The sequence below is a fragment of the Bos mutus genome, chromosome 22 (assembly GCF_027580195.1).
Source record: "Bos mutus isolate GX-2022 chromosome 22, NWIPB_WYAK_1.1, whole genome shotgun sequence".
Lineage (NCBI taxonomy): Eukaryota > Metazoa > Chordata > Mammalia > Artiodactyla > Bovidae > Bos > Bos mutus.
Window position 1 is genome coordinate 63134911 of NC_091638.1, and position 23446 is coordinate 63158356.

At 49.2% G+C, this 23446-nt stretch overlaps 1 protein-coding gene across 3 annotated transcripts in view; it reads right to left on the reverse strand.

Annotated features, from left to right (window-relative positions):
* Positions 1-23446, reverse strand: part of NAP1L4 (nucleosome assembly protein 1 like 4) — a 53527-nt gene that overhangs the window by 13136 nt on the left and 16945 nt on the right. For all 3 annotated transcript variants that reach the window (XM_070359909.1, XM_070359907.1, XM_070359908.1), the window contains exons 2-8: positions 21284-21314; positions 21057-21115; positions 19395-19494; positions 11653-11794; positions 11057-11143; positions 9562-9693; positions 3340-3411 (exon numbers count right to left, since the gene is read on the reverse strand). In XM_070359909.1, the coding sequence (XP_070216010.1) occupies positions 3340-3411; positions 9562-9693; positions 11057-11143; positions 11653-11794; positions 19395-19494; positions 21057-21115; positions 21284-21297 (606 nt within the window). In that variant the 5' untranslated portion in view covers positions 21298-21314. The remainder of the gene's footprint in view (positions 1-3339; positions 3412-9561; positions 9694-11056; positions 11144-11652; positions 11795-19394; positions 19495-21056; positions 21116-21283; positions 21315-23446) is intronic.

Below are 23446 nucleotides of genomic sequence, written 5' to 3' on the forward strand. Positions count from 1 at the left end.
CCACAGGACAAAACAGACAAAAAATGAAATACCCCCTCTCTGGGTAAGAAGTCCCAGGAACACAGCACTGGCCTGCATTTTGGGAAACAAGGGCACTCGTGTGCTGCAAAGGGCAATTTGGCGATACCGAACGTTAACAAAATGAAACGCTCTGGGACTCCATAATCCGGTTTTGAGGAACGTGTTCTATTTGAGAAGGACACTGGCCAGAAGCAGCAGCGTGTGCAGGCCTTCCCCTCAGCCCTGCTTCCCCAGAGCTCAGTGAACCCACTCCGGGCCTGGACGGCCTCTGTCCATCGGCGCTGTCAGATTCCGGGAAGTCACTCAACTTCCCTGTGCTTCTGCTTCCTCGCCTGTAACACGGCATCACAAACCCCTCTCTCCATGGGTCACCCGAGGATTACTCTGCAGGAGCAGTCAGAAGGCAGCCGGGGTCACAGGCATTACCAGTTAAATGTTAGCTCTTCCCATTTTTATTCCCAGGGTACAACAATCAGCTGGGAAAGTAATTTAGGAAAACTAAGGGGAGGAGGTGGAGAAGGCAATGGCACCCCACTCCAGTACTTTTGCCTGGAAAATCCCATGGATGGAGGAGCCTGGTAGGTTGCAGTCCATGGGGTCGCTGAGGGTTGGACACGACTGAGCGACTTCACTTTGACTTTTCGCTTTCATGCATTGGAGAAGGAAATGGCAACCCACTCCAGTGTTCTTGCCTGGAGAGTCCCTGCTGTCTACGGGGTCACACAGAGTCGGACACGACTGAAGTGACTTAGCAGCAGCAAGGGGAGGAGGAAGAGAAGGGCCACGAAGGCCTGGGAGGCAGACACAGGCAGCCAGAGATCAGGCAGCAGGGAAGGGAGGCCGACAAGCACACACCACGGCTCTGGGAGACCACACCGCAGTCAGGACAGTATCAAGGAAACAAACAGAGAACTGTCCTGTTCAGGCTTCAGAAGCGGGGAGCAGGGCTCTGACCTGCTCTTGACCTGCCCGGATTCCAGGCCTGCCCGCGAGCTCAGTGAGTCAGGTGGCACTCTAGATAAGAAAAGGAGTGGGTCCTGGAATCTCTTAAGCGCCCAGAGGCCTGGCCAGCCCCTCGGGGTCTAAGAAGTCTTATGACGCAAGAGGTGAAACAAACAGCCGGTAAGAAGCATGCACCGCGGTCATGCCCAACTCTGTGACCCGACACACTGGAGCCCGCCAGGCTCTTCTTGTCCATGAGATTCTCCAGGCAAGAATACCAGAGTGGGTTGCAATGCCCTCCTCCAGGGGATCTTCCTGACCCAGGGATCAAACCCGCATCTCCTGCAAGCACAAGCAAGTCAGGTGGCGCCCGAGATAAGGAAGGGACGGTTCCCGGAATCTTAGGCCCGGGAGGCCTGGCCAGCCCCTCACGTCTAATAGATCTTAGAGATGAAACAAACAGCATTTCGAAAGCTAAAGTGAAACCAGAGCTACGTTTCTGTGCACAAACTGATCACGGTATCGGTTCGTGGCCTGAGACTGTAAACAGGAAACCCCCAAACTCCCATCTGAAGATCTTCCATGGGGCAGACGCACCGCCCAGGACCCCTTCCCAGTCAGGACCCCAGCCTGCTGGAGTCTGGGTGTGGGCTGTGGGCCCAACCTGGTGATACACGCACGATCACTTCTGTCTGTCGTTTCTATTCTTTTCTTTTAATGACCATTTATTAAATTAAGTCAAATAACCTTCTATAAAAAATTGAAATTGTGTGTAACAAGAGGTTTGTTTTGTTGTTGAATCCTTTGAACCTAAAACTGAAGTCAAACTTTTGGTACAAGACAGGAAGGCAGCTACAGGCAGTGAGAGTGTCAGTGGGACCCTCCCCAGGCCTCTCCTGACCTGTCCCCCGGAAACCCATCTCCACGATGGGCTCCAGCAGCATACGCTCTTCCGTCAGAACTGCTGAGGGTCGTGACCACAGGCGTGGACGGGCCACCCTGGGGACTGGGCTGGACTAACCAACAGCTCTGTTCCACTGTCCTTCATCACCCCCTACTGCTGAATGGACAGAATTACTCACTTCTCTCTCTCCCCTGTCATCTCTCCAAGCCGAGGGTGTTCCTTCCTTCCTTCACATTTTCCTCCTTCTCCTTCTTTCCTAGGCCTCTGTCTAGTTGAGAACAAGGTGGGGGTGTGGGTGGGAGGGAGACGCACGAGGGAGGGCGTGTGTAACTCTGAGCCTCCCAGGTGGCACAGTGGTGAAGCCCACCTGCAGGAGCAGGAGCGCACGAGACCCGAGTTGGATCCCCGCAGTCAGGAAGGTGCCTGAAGGAGCACCTGGCAAGGCACTCCAGCACCCACTGGGAAGCTGAGGAAGGCGGCAGCATCAAATCACACATATACCATGCACGCACACCCCACCACCCCAGGGGACAAGGGTTCAGTCGTCGCAGCGCACTCAGCTCACTGCCACAGGACGCCTCTAGGGCTGCGAGCCCCACCCGGGGGAAGAGTGTCACCTGGAAGAGAGCCACAGGGGAAGGCCCTGCGATGAGTGGGGTGTGGCGGGAAAGAGGGGGCTCCCTCGCTACCAGAAGGGCCCCCACCCCAGCTGCAGAGGGGTGTCGGAACATCTTTCCAGGGTGGAGCCAGCAGGGAAGGGACAGACACAGGTGTGCGGCCCCACAGGCCACATACTGGACAGGAAAGGGGACAAGCCCTGCGGTCCGCAGGCGCCGTGTCTCCAAGACCTGAAATGCAGAGCCGCAGGCAGGCGGGCAGCAGGTGGCGCTGCAGCTGCTGTGGCGCTGGCATGGGCCCCACCAGGCACTCTCAGAGGACCCAGCGCAGGCAGCCTCGTGCTGAGACTGCTGCAGAGAGCGGGGCTGGCAGGCTCACTCACTGGCAAGCAGCCCACAGAAGCAAGAATTCTGGGAAGCACAGCTCAAGGAGCAGAGGAACGCCTCTCCATCGTACCCACCAGAATCAGTCTCAAAACCGAGGGCGCCGGCCTCCCCCAGCCCCGAGGACCTCTGCTAAAGCACTGCATGTACCTGAGGATGCGCCCGCCGCCCCTGTAACCCGCTCTATATACATCCTGTCCTCAGAACCCTGGGGGGCACCTGAGAGAAGACTGACACCAGCCCACAGGACGCAGGAAACAAACCGGCTCAGAAAGCAGAGCACGGCACAGCGCATCCCGGCCGACCGCTGCGCATGCCACCGAGTCACCAGGCGGCCCGCACGCTGCTGAGCCAGGCGGGAGACTGAGAGTGGGCGCGGCACTCGAGGCACCCAGCAGCGGGCGCGTTTCTCGCTGGCTCCCAGCCCATCACCCTCAGGGCCCTGACCCTCTGACACCAAGCAGCACTCACCATAGGCTGTCCAGGGTCCGAAAACTTCACTTTTATATCCTGCAGGTGTTTCAAGATTGGCTCATCGTACTCCTAATCACAAAGAGAAAAAAAAGGCCCTGGTGAGTGGCAGCAGACAACAGACCTGTTCCCACTGCGCCGCTGCTTCATCGCCCCCTAGACTCTGGGTCATTAGCCCTGCAGAAATTCTGTCCTTGTCACTCACCGCCAGCCCCGGGGTGGCCGCAGGGAGGGGCCGTGGGGCAGGAGCCGTGCCGGCTCTCACACCACCCCCAGCTGTCAGTGCAGACGGAATCAGGAACGCCACCAGTGCAGACTGATGGTCCTCACATCCCCAGAGAGACAGGATCAGAAGAAACGCCTGGACAAGCTACTGACCTGGGCAGCCATCCCCTCACCAGGCAGTCAGGATCCAGTCACTCAGTCAAGACCACTCACACAGCGCACCCGAGACCTGAACGATGGGCACTACAGACGCGCGTCTGACGGCGGCTCTAGGCTTCACAAGTCATCATTATGCAAACGCACAAGTCCACCACGCCTGCTATTTGAGAAGAACTCAGGGAAAAAAATCACAAGACCTGAAACCCAGAGACCACATACTAAGGAAAGGTGCTTTATGTGTAGAACAGTCACTTCTTCACCCCAGAAGTCTAAGGACTTCCTGAGGCTCATTAAGCCTGAAAACTCCAGTTTCCTATTTTAAGTTCTTTCCGCATCACAGGCAGACCCTGTTTAACACGCTTCACAGATATTCTGGGTTTTGTTTTGCAACGTGAAGGCTTCTGTTAACCCTAGGTTGTCAGACAACAGTTAGCATCTTTTAGCAATAAAGTATTTTCAAATTAAGGTATGTACATTTTTGTCAATGGACATGATTTTGAGCAAGTTCCGGGACATGGTGATGGACAGGGAAGCCTAGTGAGCTGCAGTCCACGGGGTCACAAAGAGTCAGACACAACTCAGTGACTGAACAACAACAAAAATGTACATTTTTTAGACATAACGCTATTGTACACGTAACAGATTATAATATAGTGTAAACCTAGTTTTTATTATTCACTGGGAAACCAAAACATTCACATGACTCACGTTAATGCTACATTCACGTTACTGCAGGGTGCTGGAACCAAATGCACAATGTCTCTGAGGCCAGCCTGTATAAAACCAGCAATATCAAAGGCACTTTGCACGTCTCTGGACAAAAGGTAAGCTCAAAACAGTTCTTAAAGGCCACATCCATATGAGACGTCAACTCCAAATTCCAGAAGCAGAAAGCAAGGCTCCACAGTGATGCCTGGGGCTCCCCCGAACCCTCAGTCAGACCAGCAGCGCCCACGGGACTGTGCCACATGTACAAACAACCAGGATGGCCTCCACTTCCACAACCAGCCAAGGATCAGCACCGGAGCACGAGGACGTCCCATGGCCTAAACGGTGGTCCAAAACTAAGCGCCAGCGGCAGAAGCTACTCGAGGGCCGGTTTAGAGCTGCTCCCCACAAGCTTCAAAGTTACGAAGACAGTCAGAACCTCCCGAGCCTCTACAAGCACCTCACACCCTCACTGACTGGGGGTGGGAGGCACTGATGCCGCGACTTCCCTTTAAAACTTGCCCGGGAGACTCTAACAGTCAGTGAGAATCTGGTTCTAGCATGTACTGCTCAAGTTTCTCAATAAATTTCTGGCTCACGGCACTCTCAAAAGCACGATCCAGTATTCTTTCTCCCTTTTCTCTTTCTGGACCACACTACTCGGATTACAGGATCTCAGTTACCAACCAGGAGTCAAACCTGGGCCTGGCAGTGAAAGCACAAGGCCCTAACCACTGGGCCGCCAGGAATCCCTAATGGTCTACTGTTCTTGAACCACAGCTTTCCCCATGGAAGAGCAGCTTGGGTAAGAACACACAGGCCTGTGCTCCTGCCTGGAGAAGTTCTTTCACGTCTGTCCTAAAGCTGGTTTGGCACGGCGGACTTTTCTGACTTTCGCTTGTCTGCATGGTCTTTCGTGTATGCACCTCCACTGACCCTATCACTCTGCTTGACCCCCCAGATTGCGAATGATTATTTTTTATTGTTAGGCTAATCATGTTCCCATTATGGCAGGCAATTGTAATTAGTTTTAATTTTTTGTCTGGCTATTGATTGTAAAAACTGATAAACACATCTTTCGCTTTTATGATTTCGTAACTATTACTCATTTAACATCATTGTACCATGATTGGTCAACAGAAAAACAATAGAATCCTGTATCACCAAGACTACCATTTAATAGAAAAGCCTGCTGCTGCTGCTGCTAAGTCACTTCAGTCGTGTCCGACTCTGTGTGACCCCATAGACGTCAACCCACCAGGCTCTCCTGCCCCTGAGATTCTCCAGGCAAGAACACTGGAGTGGGTTGCCATTCCCTTCTCCAATGCGTGAAAGTGAAAAGTCAAAGTGAAGTCGCTCAGCTGTGTCCGACTCTTAGCGACCCCATGGACTGCAGCCCACCAGGCTCCTCCGTCCATGGGATTTTCCAGGCAAGAGTACTGGAGTAGGGTGCCATTGCCTTCTCCGAGAAAAGCCTGCAATCACCTGTAAAAACCTGTAAACAAGATGTATATCAGAATAATCTTGGAATTTTTGAAAAAATACAAATGCCCAGGTATTGCTTTTCTTCTCCAAAGCCACAGCTGCGCTTCTGCTGAGCAGCCATGCTCAGAGACAACTGGACTGTCTGACCCTTTATCATGTCTGCTTCACTTTTTCTGTTTCACGCTCAGTGCTCCCATTTCATTTATGTTTTCCCATTTCTCCATCTCTTTTTTTTTTGATGTTCTTTCTCAAGTCTTTATCAAACATAGGAGAAAAGCTTTTGTATACATATATATAATAACATGTATAATATATATTTTAGAAAACTTACAAATTTTCGCCTGTCAGAAAAATTTATGACATTTTGCTTCCACTTGTTTGAGTTAGTCTGAGTAGAAAGCTGCTGCTGCTGCTGCTGCTAAGTCGCTTCAGTCGTGTCCGACTCTGTGCGACCCCATAGACGGCAGCCCACCAGGCTCCCCTGTCCCTGGGATTCTCCAGGCAAGAACACTGGAGTGGGCTGCCATTCCCTTCTCCAATGCATGAAAGTGAAAAGTCAAAGTGAAGTCGCTCAGTTGTGTCCGACTCTTAGCGACCTCATGGACTGCAGCCCACCAGGCTCCTCCATCCATGGAATTTTCCAGGCAAGAGTACTGGAGTGGGGTGCCACTGCTTTCTAATTAAAAAAAAAATAGATATGCAACAAGCAACAAAGGCTTACTGTATACCACAGGGAACTACCGTCATTGTCTTATAATGATCTGTGATGGGGAGTCTGTGTATGTACCACAGAATCACCAGGCTCCGTACCTGAAACACTGTAAGTCAACTATACTTCTACACAACATATATATTAAGAAAGAAAGAACACAGACGACTCTAATACACTGAAACATCCCCCAGCCCGGACAGAGAGCAGGAGCAGACTCCTGCCACGCCTTCTCAGGCTCCGGCGCCCAGACACGGGTCCGAAGAGGCAGGAGGCGGCGGCGACGCAGCGCATTTCTGAACCGCAACAACCGCCGCCCTGGAATCGCACAGGAGCTGCAGCAGCGAGAGCCGTCTGCACGCCCGCCACGGCCAAGCTCTCCGATGTGAAAGCACTGTGCCGACCCACCCGAATCAAATGCAGAGCCCACCCTCTCTGTGGACTTCTGAGCAGTACTAATTTCTGAATTCTGGAAACTCATCTCAGGGAACGTCACATTTGTTACCTTTTAAGTGGTTCACCATTTCACTCTAGAAAGGTCCATAAAGCAAGACAAAGAGAGCTTGGCCATTGCCATTGAAAAAAAAGACTTTTTCAAGAAAAATTATTAGAAGAATAACAGCAACTTGTTAAATATTTGTACAATTAGCAAGAGTGCATGACAGGCCATTTCAGATTTCAAAAATTGATCAAAAGCCACAACTTCCCTAAAATGGGGAAGGAAATAATCACCCAAGTCCAAGAAACCCAGAGAGTCCCAAACAGGATAAACCCAAGGAGAAACACCCCAAGACACATATTAATCAAATTAACAAAGATCAAACACAAAGAACAAATATTAAAAGCAGCAAGGGAAAAACAACAAATAACACACAAGGGAATTCCCATAAGGATAACAGCTGATCTTTCAATAGAAACTCTTCAAGCCAGGAGGGAATGGCAAGACATACTTAAAATGATGAAAGAAAATAACCTACAGCCCAGATTATTGTACCCAGCAAGGATCTCATTTAAGTATGAAGGAGAAATCAAAAGCTTTTCAGACAAGCAAAAGCTGAGAGAATTCTGCACCACCAAACCAGCTCTCCAACAAATACTAAAGGATATTCTCTAGACAGGAAACACAAAAATGGTGTATAAACTCAACCCAAAACAATAAAGTAAATGGCAACGGATCATACTTATCAGTAATTACCTTAAACGTAAATGGGTTGAATGCCCCAACAAAAGACAAAGACTGGCTGAATGGATACAAAAACAAGACCCCTACATATGTTGTCTACAAGAGACCCACCTCAAAACAGGGGACACATACAGACTGAAAGTGAAGGGCTGGAAAAAGATTTTCCATGCAAATAGGGACCAAAAGAAAGCAGGAGTCACAATACTCAGTATCAGATAAATTAGACTTTAAAACAAAGGCTGTGAAAAGAGACAAAGAAGGTCACTACATAATGATCAAAGGATCAATCCAAGAAGAAGATATAACAATTATAAATATATATGCACCCAACACGGGAGCACCGCAGTATGTAAGACAAATGCTAACAAGTATGAAAGGAGAAATTAACAATAACACAATAATAGTGGGAGACTTTTAATACCCCACTCACACCTATGGATAGATCAACTAAACAGAAAATTAACAAGGAAACACAAACTTTAAACGATACAATAGACCAGTTAGACCTAATTGATAGCTATAGGACATTTCATCCCAAAACAATGAATTTCACCTTTTTCTCAAGCGCACATGGAACCTTCTCCAGGATAGATCACATCCTGGGCCATAAAGCTAGCCTTGGTAAATTCAAAAAAATAGAAATCATTCCAAGCATCTTTTCTGACCACAATGCAGTAAGATTAGATCTCAATTACAGGAGAAAAACTATTAAAAATTCCAACATATGGAGGCTGAACAACACGCTGCTGAATAACCAACAAATAAAAAAATAAATAAATAAATAAAGCACAGAGATGGCCAGAATATGAAAAATCATGAACTATCTACTAGAACCTTACTGAAAATGAAATAAAATGGTCAAGTTGGAAGTAAAAGGATTGGAAAAGATACACAAACAGTAACCAAAAAAAAAAAAAAAAATAGTAGTGTCTATATTAATATCAAGTAAAATTGATTTCATATCAAAGAAAATTACCAGAGACACAGAGAAACATTATATATTGATGAATCAATCCATTAAAAAGACATGGCAATTCTAAGTGCTTATATACCAAATGACAGAGTTGCAAATTATTTGATGCAGGAACTGGTAGAACTGAAAGGAGAAATAGACAGACTGAAAATTAAAGTTGGAAAGTTCAACATCTCTCTCTAAACAATAGAGAGAACTAGACAGAAATCAGCAAGGATCTAGAAGAAATCAGCAATACCATCAAACATCAATGTCCAATCAACTATAATACTTCACTCAATAACAGCAGAATAAATATATTTTTAAAGGGTCTATGAACACATACCAAGATCATATCCCAAGCCATAAAATAAACCTAAACAAATTTAAAAAACTGAAAAAAAAAAAAAAAAAGCCACAACTCAGTCAGCATGCGCCCGCGTGTCACCGTGCACAGACGTGTGTGTGCACACACTGGGCCCCTCAGCACCAGCACTTCCACCTGGGCCCGTGCCCCGACGCCTCTCTCGTGTCCACATCATGTGAGTGAAGCGAGGAAGGCTCGGGATCTGCTCATTCTCTTCCTGGGGCGAGGCTGCAACCAGCAGTACGGCTACCTCAGGCTCGGCAGAGGCTCCTCGAGGTGGGCCTTCCCAGGGGACCAGGGCACGAGGGAGTCAGGGGCCCCGCTGACTCCTCCGCCAAGCTACGGCCACACGAGAGGCCTTTCCACCGCCGCCAACACCTGCGGCGAGCTCACAGCCAGCTCGCCTGCCCAAGGGGGAGGTGCCGTGAGCCCACCTGCACCAGCTCGCTCAGCATGTCCACGTTTCTGAAAATGGTGAACCAGAACTCCGGAATGCCTCTGGGGGCGGGCTCTTCTGCTGCTGCTGCTTCTTTTTCTGCTATGACTGCTTTATTTTTCATATCTCCCTACAAACACAAAGATGCAAAACAGAATACTTATTATGAAGCAACAAGTTTACAGATTTTGCAGTGGCTTATTTAATACAGAATATAGTTTCAGAATCCCATTAAAACCTCTATCAAACTCCTTGTCTTTGAATCTGCATCTCCAGGACCACTGTGCCATCACACACTCAAGTGTCTCGGAGAAACAAAGCCTTTCAGGCATCCATATCCGGATGTAATTCCTCAGTCTAATTCTAGACCACGGGGAGCAGAGCTGGGGACTGGCACAGGCCCCCAACAGGGAGAGGCCGCCCAGCGCTGGCTCGCCATCCACCCGGGACAATCACCAGCAGAGGACACTCCAGGACCTCCACAACAGAAATGCCCGCCACGCTGCACACCCAAGCTGCAGGGGTGTAGGGACAGAGGCAGTGTGCAAACAGCAGGGTGGTGAGAGGAAGGTGCTGTGCCCGAGAGGAAGGGAGTCTCTGCTATGTCACAGCCCTGATGTGTGACTCTCAGGGGCAATGATGACAGGGGTCTTCAAGCTAGCAGAGGCAGATTCTCCTCCCATAGTGAAGACCTGATGCACAGCTATCCACAGGCACAGCTTCAGCTACATCAGACTTGACATGTTTGTAAATGATCAAAAAGACACACAGCGACCAAAAATAACATAAAAAACCTCTCTGAACGTTTACACTATGGGGTAGAAAGACGACTTCCAAATGTGCTATCGGGCAACAGAGCTCACCGGATCGTGCTGGGGCTCCCACAGCACTGGACTGGCGCCCGTCACCAGCCCCAGGAGAAGGCTGCCAGCAGGGGGGTCAGAGCACGTGGCCCGAGGAGCACCTTCCAGCGTCCAGCGGTGAGAGGCACCAGGGCCACTCCGCCAGCACTGAGCTCCTGTGTGCTCTGCCCACCGCAGCCCTGCCTCCAGGGCCTGCCCCACCAGGCGCGCTGTGCTCTGCCCTCGTGGGTCTCTGCCTCCTTCACCTCCCCAACGGTCTGCACTACATGTGGGTGCCCGACGGCCGAGAAGGGGGACAGTGTCTGGTGACTGCCAGGGCCAGTCAGACGCCAGACTTGCAAGCCACCCTGTTTCACCGTCCTGAAGACACCTGAACACTCAACCTAAGGGTGAAGCCACGCCTGCTGTTAGGAGCGCTCCTCTGCGTAGAGGAAAACCATTTTATTTCTTTTTTCACCCATCCCCCACTGCACTGCACAGCTTGGGACCTCAGTTCCCCAGACCAGGACTAGAACCGGGCCGTGGCGGAGAAAGCACCAGGCCCTAACCACTAGACCACCACCCAAGGCCGTCTTGTTTGCAGCAGCACTGAAACAGAACGCCAGTGGCGCCCACGAAGAAGAAACTTACGGCCAACTTGTCCTCCTCTTCAGTCTCACTGTGCCACTCAGACTCTGCGTCTGTGGGCTCAACGTCACCAGTGATGAATTCCCTTCTCTAAGAGTAAAAAATAAGATCTTACAGTTATTCAGAAACTCGAGAGTCAAGACAATGAACCTGTAAATAATGTGAATGAAAAGACTGAAAACTGGATGCCTTTATAGCTTGTTTTGGAGAAGGCAATGGCACCCCACTCCAGTACTCTTGCCTGGAAAATCCCATGGACGGAGGAGCCTGGTGGGCTGCAGTCCATGGGGTCGCTAAGAGTCAAACACAACTGAGCGACTTCACTTTCACTTTTCACTTTCATGCACTGGAGGAGGAAATGGCAACCCACTCCAGTGTTCTTGCCTGGAGAATCCCAGGGACGGGGCAGCCTGATGGGCTGCCGTCTATGGGGTCACACAGAGTCGGACACGACTGAAGTGACTTAGCATAGCATAGCATAGCATAGCTTGTTTTAAGATGCTATGTTTTGAGGCTTAAAGTCAGACATTCAGTGATCCCCGGGTATTTCTGGATGTCTTTCCAGGAGAAAGATCTGAAACTCACTAACAGCACCTGACCTTGTCGAAGAGAGGCTGGTATAAGGCTGCGTACTTCCTCTCCAGGTCATGAACTTCTTCATAGAACTTGGCTTCTATATGCGCACATTTCACCTGGAGCTGCTTCAATGCATTGATTCTTCTTTTTACTGCTTTAGGTAAACTAGAGAGGGGAAAAGAATCCAGATGAATGCGAAGTAAGTACTTATTTTTTTTTTTTTACTACAATATTAACATAGAATTAACATCCCCACCATGAAACAGAGCTTCTAAAAATCATTAAGAACAAACAAGTTTGCTTCAAATGTCAAACGACTAGAACGGTTGGCGTTGAGCTCTTCGGCAACTTCTCACGCAGTTTTAAGAGGATGAGCCTCGACGATTGCTCTCAGTTGGTCGTTGTCAGCTACTGATGACCGGCCACTACTCTCCTCATCTAAAGGCTCTCGTCTCCTTTGCAAAACTTCTTGAACCACCACTGCACTGTACATTCATTAGCAGTTCCTGGGCCAGAGGTGATGTTGATGTTATGAGTTGTCTCCCCTGTTAACTATCCATCTTGAACTTGAATAAGAAAATCACTCAAATTTGTTTTTTGTCTTACATCATTTCCATAGTCTAAAATAAATATAAACAGCAAATATTATCACATAAAATGAGAAATGTGCAATAAAATGATGTATAACATAAAAAAAAAAAAAAAAAAACAAACACCCACCCCCACCAAGAGCAGGGTGGTAGGGGAAGAGGAAGCTGAAAAGATAATTCACAAAAAATACTGGACTGACCAAAAAGTTCCATTGCTTTTTCAGTTCAGTTCAGTCGCTGTGGTGTCCGACTCTTTGCAACCCCATGAATCCCAGCACACCAGGCTTCCCTGTCCATCACCAACTCCCGGAGTTCACTCAGACTCACGTCCATCGAGTCAGTGATGCCATCCAGCCATCTCATCCTCTGTCGTCCCCTTCTCCTCCTGCCCCCAATCCCTCCCAGCATCAGAGTCTTTTCCAATGAGTCAACTCTTCACGTGAGGTGGCCAAAGTAGTGGAGTTTCAGCTTCAGCATTATTCCTTCCAAAGAACACCCAGGACTGATCTTCAGAATGGACTGGTTGGATCTCCTTGCAGTCCAAGGGACTCTCAAGAGTCTTCTCCAACACCACAGTTCAAAAGCATCAATTCTTCAGCGCTCAGCTTTCTTCACAGTCCAACTCTCACATCCACACATGACCACAGGAAAAACCATAGCCTTGACTAGACGGACCTTTGTTGGCAAAGTAATGTCTCTGCTTTTCAATATGCTATCTAGGTTGGTCATAACTTTCCTTCCAAGGAGCAAAGCGTCTTTTAATTTCATGGCTGCAGTCACTATCTGCAGTGATTTTGGAGACCCAAAAAATAAACTCTGACACTGTTTCCACTGTTTCCCCATGGTATTTCCCATGAAGTGATGGGACCAGATGCCATGATCTTCGTTTTCTAAATGTTGAGTTTTAAGCCAACTTTTTCACTCTCCTCTTTCACTTTCATCAAGAGGCTTCTTAGTTCCTCTTCACTTTATGCCATAAGGGTGGTGTTATCTGCATATCTGAGGTTATTGATATTTCTCCCGGCAATCTTGATTCCAGCTTGTGCTTCTTCCAGCCCAGCGTTTCTCATGATGTACTCTGCATATAAATTAAATAAGCAGGGTGACAATATACAGCCTTGACATACTCCTTTCCCTATTTGGAACCAGTTTGTTGTTCCATGTTCAGTTCTAACTGTTGCTTTTTAAGTAAATATAAAAGCCATTTTTCATTTTCATCAAAAATTTCATTGAACAACATATTCAGTGTTTTGTTCTGCTACCTTCTGCCATTTTTCAGGCAACCTCATAACTCCATTTATTTATTCACTGGCTCTGCTGCCTCTCTGTTGCTGCACTGAATCTTCTCTGGCTGGCGAGCAGGTGCTGCTCTCTAGTTGGCCCCTCAGGTCAGGGGCTTCTATTGCTGAGCGCAGGCTTCAGCAGTTGCAGCGTCAGGACTCAGGAGTCGAGGCTACTGGGCTCTGGAGCACAGGCTTGAGAGCTGGGTCATGTGGGCTTAGCTGCTCCGAGGCGTGTGGGATCTTCCCGGATCAGGGATCAAACCTGTATCTCCTGCTTTGGCAAGCAGATTCTTTATGACTGTGCCACCAGAAAAGCTGCTTTTTATCTTTTTGAGCCAAAAGAACTGTTCCAAGTGCCTTTTACAGTCTTCCAGGGAAGTGAAATTTTTTTCCATTAAAATAATTTCGTAAAGACCAAAATAAGTGGAAATTGGAAGGTGCAAGGTCTGGTGAATATGGCGGATGAACCAGAACTTCCTAGCTGAGCCTTTGCCTGGTCGTCAAAGAAACACACGGTCTTACACTATCCTGACGAAGGAGCACGTGCTCACTGGTGACTAACCCCGGACGCTGTCAGTCGAATGCTGCTTTCAGCTGGTCTAACTGGGAGAAGGCAATGGCAACCCGCTCCAGTGTTCCTGCCTGGAGAGTTCCAGGGGTGGGGGAGCCTGGTGGGCTGCGGTCTTTGGGGTCGGACACGACTGAAGTGACTTAACAGCACCACCAAGTGGGCGCAGTACTGGTTGGAATTAACTGCTCGGTCTTCCGGAAGGCGCTCGTAGGCGCAGTACTGGTTGGAATTAACTGCTCGGTCTTCCGGAAGGCGCTCGTAGGCGCAGTACTGGTTGGAATTAACTGCTCGGTCTTCCGGAAGGCGCTCGTAGGCGCAGTGCTTGTTGGGATTAACTGCTCGGTCTTCCGGAAGGCGCTCGTAGGCGCAGTACTGGTTGGGATTAACTGCTCGGTCTTCCGGAAGGCGCTCGTAGGCGCAGTGCTTGTTGGAATTAACTGCTCGGTCTTCCGGAAGGCGCTCGTAGGCGCAGTGCTTGTTGGAATTAACTGCTCGGTCTTCCGGAAGGCGCTCGTAGGCGCAGTGCTTGTTGGAATTAACTGCTCGGTCTTCGGAAGGCGCTCGTAAGCGCAGTACTGGTTGGAATTAACTGCTCGGTCTTCCGGAAGGCGCTCGTAGGCGCAGTGCTTGTTGGAATTAACTGCTCGGTCTTCCGGAAGGCGCTCGTAGGCGCAGTGCTTGTTGGGATTAACTGCTCGGTCTTCCGGAAGGCGCTCGTAGGCGCAGTACTGGTTGGAATTAACTGCTCGGTCTTCCGGAAGGCGCTCGTAGGCACAGTGCTTGTTGGAATTAACTGCTCGGTCTTCTGGAAGGCGCTCGTAGGCGCAGTGCTTGTTGGGATTAACTGCTCGGTCTTCCGGAAGGCGCTCGTAGGTGCAGTACTGGTGGGAATTAACTGCTCGGTCTTCCGGAAGGCGCTCGTAGGCGCAGTACTGGTGGGAATTAACTGCTCGGTCTTCCGGAAGGCGCTCGTAGGCGCAGTGCTTGTTGGGATTAACCGCTCGGTCTTCCGGAAGGCGCTCGTGACGCAGGACGCCTCTCCATCCTCCATACACACTGTGTCACCTCCTCTGGGTGAAGGCTGGTCTGTGGTGGGGCTGGTGAGGGGTCATTTCACTTGCCCTATGATCTCTTCCATTCCACATTCTTGTACACTATCCACTTTTCATCTCCCGTCACAATTTATTTTAAAAACAAAACGTTCTCATCACATTTAGGTAGAGTAAGGTAAGGAAGTGTTAGTTGCTCAGTCGTGCCCAACTCTTTGCAACCCCATGGATTGCAGACCACCAGGCTCCTCTGTCCATGAGATTTTCCAGGCAAAGATACTGAAGTGGGTTGCCATTTCCTTCTCCAGGGGATCTTCCCAATCTAGGGATCAAACCCAGGTCTCCTGTACTACAGGCAGATTCTTTATTGACTGAGCTACAAGGGAAGCCCATTTAATTTAAGGAGAGAATCACATGTCGAGGTTTTTTTCACTTAACTTACGTGGAGCCTAAATATCAAAGTGATTAACGTAACCAACTTGTGTGAATGATTGTCAGTGCCTGATGTGGACACTCGGATACAGGCTGCCTCCTGCAGACGGTAACGCTGACTGCCGTCAGTTAACGTCTCAATTTGATCACCATCAATTTCAACTAGTCTACCCGACCTTGGAGCGTCATCCAGCAAGAAACCTCAGCATGAAACCACTTTTGATACTTTGATCAGTCACAGCACCCTCTCCATATATTGCACAAATCCTTTTTTGTCTCTGACAAACAACGTTCAAACTACCACACAAATGCACTCATCTCACATGCTAGCAAAGTAATGCTCAAAATTCTCCAAGCCAGGCTTCAACAGTACATGAACCAAGAACTTCCAGATGTTCAAGCTGGATTTAGAAAAGGCAGAAGAAGAGATCAAACTACCAACATCTGCTAGATCCGTGAAAAACCAAGAGAGTTCCAGAAAAACATCTACTTCTACTTTATTGACTACGCCCAAGCCTTTGACTGTGTGGATCACAACAAACTGGAAAATTGTTGAAGAGATGGTAATACCAGTCCGCCTGACCTGCCTCCTGAGATATCTGTATGCAGATCAAAAAGCAACAGTTAGAACCAGACAAAGAACAACGGACTGGTTCCAAATTGGGAAAGGGGTACGTCAAGGCCATATATTGTCACCCTGCTTATTTAACTTATATGCAGAGTACATCATGCGAAATTCCGGGCTGGATGAATCTCAAGCTGGAATCAAGATTGCCGGGAGAAATATCAATAACCTCAGATATGCCGATGACACCACCCTTGTGGCAGAAATCGAAGAGGAACTAAAGAGCCTCTTGATGAAGGTGAAAGAGAAAAGTGAAAAAGCTGCCTTAAAACTCAATGTTCAAAAACTAAGATCATGACAACTGGTCCCATCACTTCATAGCAAACAGATGGGGAAACAACGGAAACAGTCACAGGCTTTTTTTTCTTGGGCTCCAAAATCATTGTGGACGGTGATGTAGCCATGAAATTAAAAGACGCTTGCTCTTTGGAAGGAAACCTATGACAAGTATTAAAAAACGGAGACATTACTTTGCTCACAAAGGTCCATCTAGTCAAAGCTATGGTTTTTCCAGCAGTCATGTACGGATGTGAGAGCTGGACCATAAAGAAGGCTGAGCACCAAAGAATTGATGCTTTTGAACTGTGGTGTTGGAGAAGACTCTTGAGAGTCCCTTGGACTGCAAGGAGATCAAACTAGTCAATCCTAAAGGAAATCAACCCTGAATATTCATTGAAAGGACTGATGCTGAAGCTGAAACTCCAATACTTAGCCGACCTGATGTAAGAACCAACTCACTAGAGAAGACTTTGATGCTGGAAAAGACTGAAGGCAGGAAGAGAAGAGGGCGGACAGAGGATGAGACGGCTGGATGGCGTCACCGACTTGATAGACGTGAGTTTGAGCAAGCCCCGGGAGATGGTAAAGATCATAGAAACCTGGAGTGCTGCAGTCCATGGGGCTGAAGAGTCAGACACAGCTGAGCGACTGGACAACCACCATCACTTCCAGAACCATCTTACAGGAAGAAGTCGAAATTTCTTTTGCCAACCTAACACAAATAATCAAACACGGCAGAAAGGCCCAATCTCACAAAATATCCAAAAGAATTTAAATGTAAAAGAATTGCTGTCTTGGACTTCCCTGATGGTTCAGTGGGTAAGACCCTACCTTCCAATACTGGGGACACAGGTTCGATCCCCGGTCTGGGAAGATCGCACATGCCACTGGCAGCCTAGTCCGTGTGCCACAACTACCGAACCTGCTCCTGAGCAGGAGAAGCCCCGCTGCCCGCAACTCAAGGAAGCCTGCACACGGCAGAAGATAAACTAACAATAAAATGGAAAGTAAAACAAAACAAAACTGCTATCTTTTATCAAATTGGCAATTAAAAAAAAAAAATTCCCAGGTTTGATGAAGCTGAGGGCAGAGGCCCTCTTACTGACCCATTTTTCTTAAGGACAAATGAGAACCTTGAAAATATCCTTTGTCTCAACTTCTCCTCAGAATTTAGTCTAAGAAAACAACCAAATATTTATGGACTGGATGACCGCTGATGTCAAAGTTAAAGACTGGGAACAGGGACAAGATGAACAGGATGAAAACAGGGCCGGTGTACAACGTGTTCCCAAAGAATCAGTGCTCCTACCAGCACAGCAAAGGAGAAACCAGAGACAACAGGCGTCGTGCTGAGCCAGAGCGCGACGGGCGCCTCAGCCCTTCGGCACTCTTTACCTTCTAAGAAGTAGCTTCATTTGGGTGCCTTACTGTTATAAATCATAAGAGGGGGAAAAAAACACTGTAAATCCATCAAAATCATGTATTTAACCCAAAGCCCTGAGTCACAACCTGGAAAAAACAGCAGACTCCTGGGCCTTCAAAGATGCACACAGCCCCTGCTTAGGGCCTGGGTCCCGCCTGGAGTCCTCCTCCGGGGGGGGGGGCAGGCATCAGGCTAGGAGGACACAGCGCCCGCAGCTCTCAACACGGCACTGCTCAGAAGGTGCGGCCGTCCAGGGGGCCGGGACCATGGCCGTCAAAACCCACTCAAGTCCCTTATGTATAAGAGGGCAGCGTGTGCACACATATAACCTCAGCATGTCCTTCAATATACTGTAAATACAACGTGAATGCTATGTAAATAGTTCTCCTTTCTGCAACTTCCTGGAAAAATTCTGTCCCCCAATGTTTGATCCTCCGTTGGCTGAATCTGCAGATATGGACGGCCTAGTGTCCTGGGACAGCCTCGATCACAGAGGCCCCATCTTGGGACAACCAGGCAAGTGCAGTGTGGACAGAGGTGGTGCACCCCAGGCTCCCAACCACAGAAACTGAGCAAGATGCCCGGAGAAGGCAGGGCAGGAATTTATGGCACTGAACACATCAACACCTGCGCTTCTCTTCCACACTAATTACGCAACTTAGAGGTTAACTTCGTACTCTTCAAATCAGAACAACACGGGGCTCAAGCCAACTGGACTCGACATGGTTCCCAGCTGGCCTCCAAACAGTGGCAGCACCCGCGCAGCCTTGTCCCCACGACAGGCACCTCACACACAGCGCGCAACACGGGGCTAGTTCCACCCCACGGACCGCCTGCCGCTCCCGTCTCCTCTCAGCCAGCGCCCCCACGCGCCCAGGGTCTGCAGCGGGAAAGGAGAAACCAACGTTCTCGCTCGTTTCCCCAGCTCACCCCAGGTCACCGCCTACCACCACACACACCGATCCAGTCTGCAGCCCCTCACAGAACCCCTCCCTCGAGCTCATCTCCCGGAACACCCTCTCTCTGGGCAGAGCAGACCCCCAGCGTGCCCTGCCTGTGACATCACCCCGTTCTGTGCGGGGGCGCCCGTGGAGACGGTGGACACACTGAGGCCCAGCCGTGCCCTGCGAAGGCCGTCCAAAGGCCCCAAGCGCGGGCGTCCTCACACGCCCGGGACAGGGCTTGCCCAAGTGAGCAGGCCTGGCGCCACAGGCTGGCGGGGCCGAGCAGGCAGCACGGGCTCCCTGGGCCCCCCTCCGGCCCTTCCTGCACAGGTGAAGTCCTCTCAAGGCTCCAGGACGGCCCAGGGAGCCCGACCCGCCACACCACCTTCACCACAGGCCTGCGTCCTCTGCCAGGCTTTAACCTGCGCTCGTCTCTGGAGCCCCAGGGCCTGCTCTCACAGCAGGCAAGGTCTACTGAATGAAAGCATACTTGTTAATCTTAAGAACCCAAAGCGTTTTCTTTCTTTGTTTCTTAAAGTTGCATCAAGTCTCGTTCAGGGCATACTTACGTCTCGATGTAGCTTGAAGGAGTGTGGGAGACGTTGTCAAGTCGTTCCTGCAAAGCTGCCAAAACTTGAGGATTCTGCATTACCTGATCTGTGAGCTTTTCTGTTGAGAGTTAAAAAAAAGACAAAGCCAAAAAAACATAACATACACCCACCACACAACAGTCAACAGTAAAAAACATTTTTTTCAAAAATAATTATTTTTTGGAGAAGGAAATGGCTACCCACTCCAGTATTCTTGCCTGGGAAATCCCATGGACAGAAGAGCCTGGCAGGTTACAGTCCATGGGGTCACAACCGAGCAACTAAACAACAAAATACCACGGCACACAGAGCTGTGACAAAGTGAAAAGTGTCAAAACACTTATTTTTAAAGGGTTTTAAAGGCATAACCTACGTCAGTCACCAAGTGGGCGGTTACGAACGTACACAGGGCGCCCGAGGGTCCTGCCCTCGCCTGAGCGATGGAAGCCCCCACCTCCCAGCGAGGACATGGTCACCAGTCACACACACGCTGTGCTGACCCCCAGTGAACAGAGGACCCTGAGGGCCATCAGCCCTCCTGAGAACCGGCACAGCCCTGGCTCATGACACACGCTCTGCCCTGAACCAACCAGCCCTCAGCGACATTACAGAAACCCAGAGTCCGCGTCCTCACCTGACTCGAGAGGAAGCACAGACCCAGAGCACTGCCCACCCTTCTGTAAGACGGTGACGAGAGCAAGCTGAATACGACAGCAGGCACTCTCTTTTAACATTTAACTACAAGGACAGTGGCTAACGTGAAGCACTGTGCACGTATATGACACAGATGTGACTGTGTGTCTGTAGAACTGTACACACGCACAGCACGTAAATACTGAACACACAGACGCACAGCTCTGGCTCCAGCCGCCGAAAGGCCTATAAACCGACAGCACATATGTTCTGGTTTCTAAATCTCTGTCCCCACTAAAAGACACAGGGCTCCTGGCATAAATGTGGACTTCAGGTCTGGGGCAAGGAAAGCTCAACAGACAGTGGAACATCCCCTGTGCCACAATGGCAGAGAGGACCCAAAACGGATGGAGACGAAGCAAAGGGGCACGGAGGCCAGCTCTAAGGGGCCTCCACAGGCCACATGGGACAACCTGCACCCCAAAAAGAATAATGATGGCAAATAATAGAACACAGAACAAAAAGCAAACCCGTGAGTCTACATAATGTTAGAAAGGGACAACGGGAAGTGCTTCTTTACGGATGTTATCTGTCAGTCAGATTGACAGAAGCAGGAGAACACCCTCTGCTGCCCACCAAGGTCATCCCCGATCCAGCTAGGACCATCAGTGCTGTCCGAATCCCCATGCGAGCGTCTCAGGGTACGCAAGAGGCCCACAGAACGAGGTGTCTGACAGCTTGGTGACTACAAGGTCCCTGTCAGTGGAGAGACTGGCGGACGCAGGCTTCCCCCGTCAGCCTGAGGTGCCTGCTGGTCACCTGACTTCTGCCAGGTCTGAATGAAGCGCTGGCCTTCATTTTAATCATTCTAACTCCGCTAAAGCCTCTGAAGTACAATAACCCAGAACTTGAATTCCTTGTTCTATTTTACTAAAAGGTTCAAGAGTAAGAGCCCCCACTCTGCATGCAAGTTCGCCAGAGGCTCACCCTCCCACACGCAGCACTAACCTGTATTACTTGCATTTTTAGCAGCTTCCAAGGAATCTGAAGGAACCCCATCTGAAAAACTAAAATCGTATATTTAAAAGTATTAGTCTCCACAAAGTTTCAAGACAGACAACACGGGCCATTTTTCTTATCTAACGAGAGCCGTCAGCTGCAGCACCTGATGACACCTGGCCCCAGCGCACCAACTAAAATGTACACTCCAGCAAGCAGAGTCCGCTCTGCCTTACCTGTTATCTGCCATCTGAATGTCTTTATCTCCTACAAATTAAAAAAGAATGAACATTACCACAACATTACTACAAACATTCACAAACAAAAGCATTTCAAACCCGTTCTTCTAACAGTGACTTTCTGAGATGAGGGTGAGGACCTCCCAGGGAGGGAATGCTCTGGGGCGCTGGGAACGTTCCAGACCTTGAATGGGGTACTGGTTACCTGGATACATACACTTGTCGAAACTCAGCAAATTATACAAACTATATGCGTTTCAGTGCAAGCACATTTCGCTCATAAAACATTTCTCTTGTTCGCACTAAAACGACCAGATTTCAGAATAATGACAATTAATCAATTTTAACTTGTGTTTATAGCAAGTTTTAGAAACAGGAACACTTATTTATGGTAGGCCAATTATTTCAGAGTAATTCAAAGCATTTACTGGTGTTCATATTGTTTTTAAACTGCAACTTACGTGATGAGTTTAAAATTTTATTACGTATGGTCTTTTTTTTTTTTCCTGGCAAGGCACATCTATTTTGGATGGTCTTTTAATACTCAGAACCACTCTGTAAAATAGGTACTACCGCTATGGGCATAAAAAGGCTGAGGAACTTCCTCTGTCACAAAACTGAAACCGTCTGGGACTGAATCTACGAGTTGTACACTGAAGATGCAGTGCTTGTGTGAAAGCACCATGTAACACACTCAGGATGATCCCACTCTCACAAGAGACATAAAGACAAGACTAGCTCCACATCAGGCGACTGTCTACCCATAAAAGGCGGGTTCTAAGACATTTACTCCTTAGAGACCCTGATAGTAACCCTATCCAAATGCACAGGTAAAAAGAGTCAGGCTTGGTGATCAACCTTCTTAGTCCTACGTTTAGCAACAACCCCCCCATCCCGGGGCTCCGAGGGGCATTTTCAGGCTGATAGCTGGTGGATGTCTCCTTCCTGGGCATCTGAACAAAGCAGAAACCCTTTGATCAGTGCCCTGGGGTCAAAGAGAACAATAACCCTTCCTAGTTAGGAAAAATAGCTCCAACTGGAATTTATGAGCTACAACTGCTTTAACTGCATCTTGTTTCAAAATAAAACATGCTAACTAGTGGCGGCTCAGCCGGTAAAGAATCCGCCTGCAATGCCGGAGACCTGGGTTCGATCCCTGGGTCGGTAATATCACCTGGAAAAAGAAATGGCAACCCACTCCAGTATTCTTGCCTGGAAACTCCTAGGGACAGATGAGCCTGGCGGGTCCACGGGGTTGCAAGAGTCAGACACAACTGAGCAACTGAACTACTACCAACTATTTTAAGAATTGAACATAATACATAAATGTTACATTATCTTTTTCAAAAGCTAAACGATTTAAGCAAATGAAAACCAGCAATGGAAAAACACTCTCCAAGGGTCCCCATCACCTCCTACTGAGTCCACAGTCACCCCACACAGAAACTCGAATCCCCGTGCTTCCCAGCTCAGCTCCCCTGCAGTCGGCCGCATGCATACAGCTGCACCCGGGCTACTCCCAGGCTTATATTCTGCCATTTCACATACTATAAACGCAAAACACGAGACAGGCAGGCCTTCAAAACAACATCTGATGACATGTTAAAAGCTAACATACTTAGCTTTTACCAGCTGTTAAATACCAAAGGCTTTTCCCCCAGGATGTACCTCTGGTAGTGTCTACATGAAGACATCTCAGTTTACAGGGCTTCCCCCATCCCAGGTTAGTCTTCACAGCAACAGGAGATTGTGACTGCAGGATTCCTGGGCCAAAGACTAGGAAAGGATTCTGACACCTACTGCCAAGTTGGTTAATCACTGAAACCAACGATCACTTGGCTACGTAAGTAAACCCTGCACCGCCTAACACACACATGCACCAACCCCTTCTGTGCAGACCGCACGCAGCACCTGCTCCCTGCTGCAGCAGCCTCACTGCCGGCTTAACAGCCACGGCCCACTTTCACCACCCTATCAGGCCACACCTGATGCCAACCCCTTCCGTGCTGGCGAGGGACGTGCGTAAGGCGCCTCCCCACACGGACTCTAGCAAGGAGGCGCACCCCGGGGCACAGAGGACGACGCTGAGGAAGGGAAAGCTGAGGTGCCTGACCCGAGGTCACATGGCTAGCACGGTGTGTTTCTGTCAATCTAGAAGTG